General features: G+C 38.3%; 1 protein-coding gene across 1 annotated transcript; it reads left to right on the top strand.

The window, feature by feature from the left end:
- Positions 1 to 337: 337 nt before the first annotated feature.
- On the top strand, positions 338 to 1,354 carry LOC106900724 (trafficking protein particle complex subunit 2; the record flags this gene model as incomplete). Its single annotated transcript, XM_014962866.1, has 2 exons — positions 338 to 482; positions 1,269 to 1,354. Coding segments are annotated over 2 exons (231 nt in total), but the record flags the coding sequence as incomplete, so codon positions are not given.
- Between the last annotated feature and the right edge of the window lie 82 nt (positions 1,355 to 1,436).

The raw sequence follows: 1,436 nt of genomic DNA, 5'->3' as shown, positions 1-1,436 counted from the left end.
GGGCCTCTGTTGTGGAATAAGTTTGCAGTGGGAGACTACCCATTGGTAAACAAAAGAATTCATGCTTGAATTCATTCCTGAGCTATAAATACAGGCTTTATTAATTTTGCTGCTCTCAAGACTGTTTTTGTGATTATGTTCTTATTATGACCTTTTTTCTCCCTTGACACCAAGTGTCGTGACAATATATACTACTTTCATTTAATTACAGGCACGTGGGTGGCAGAAAAGAAGGGTACATGTGACTTCACATAATTTAGCAGCTTGAGCAAATTATTGTTTATATTTCACTCCTTTCACTGAATTATTAATCCTCTGTCTTCTGGAAATACATTAGGATGATCATCGCCATCTCAACCAATTCATTGCCCATGCTGCTCTTGACCTAGTAGATGAGAACATGTGGCTTTCAAACAACATGTACCTGAAGACTGTGGACAAGTTTAATGAATGGTTTGTTTCTGCTTTTGTCACAGCTGGACATATCCTTCCCTCTTCTCTTTCCTTGTATTTATATAGGAAAAACCTTTTGCCAGAAAGGGTTAAGTTAGATGAAATGAGTTTGGAACAAATTTATCTGGTTATTCACCACTTTTATTGTTAGAGAAACTGACTTCAGAATGAGGCAAGTTGGGAGGCACAACAGGTGTTGGAGATTGGGACCCATTGGAAAGATGGATTTTTTTCATTTTGGAGGAGCTGAAATAGCCTAACAAAATGTGGAGCTCACATGGACAGAAGAAGGAGGAATGAGAGGGGAGTAATAATGAGATGGTCTGAGCAAGCTTATGAGATTCTCTGTTCCCATCCCTTTGATAGGGCTAGAGAGGAGAAGCAGGGATAAACGTGCTTGGTGTCAATCACACCCATCTTCAAAATGTGGTGTCAAGTCTTTAACTTCTATACAGGTAGTCCTAGAAGTGTTTGTCATGAAACATTCATTATACATTGAAAGTAACATTGAATGTCATTTTAACTTCAGGGGCATGTGGCAAAGGTGCTGAGAGCATCATCCACATTCAGAATTGTCTAGCTTTAGAAAGAATAACCTTGAATAGGGAGGTGATTGGGTTTATTTTCAAATAGGGGAATGTTTTCTAAATTTTACTGCTCCAGTTGCTTCTTTTAATGTTTCTTCTCACAGTCACTGCTGTTTCATGTACAGCTAGACATTTTAAGTATATGCAGAATAAGTATAAGTGCTCATCTCAGGATATGTGAAATGTCTCTCTCCTTTGCAAAAGTTAAATTTTCCTTAATTGCTTTACATATGAGATTTATAATGCTTCATGATGTAAGGCAAGAAGATGGAATCAAGAACTTCTTCAATGACGTATATGACTTGTATATAAAGGTAAGAACCCGCTTCTTGTGGTCTCGCTGCAGTACTTTTAAGGGTGTTCTGCTGGACCTGCTCAGGCATCCCTGTAGGAGCA

Source organism: Calidris pugnax, unplaced genomic scaffold (genome assembly GCF_001431845.1).
Source record: "Calidris pugnax isolate Ruff unplaced genomic scaffold, ASM143184v1 C14810944, whole genome shotgun sequence".
NCBI classification, from domain to species: domain Eukaryota; kingdom Metazoa; phylum Chordata; class Aves; order Charadriiformes; family Scolopacidae; genus Calidris; species Calidris pugnax.
Note: the sequence above shows the minus strand (reverse complement) of the source record. Positions and strands in the feature narration are given on the sequence as shown.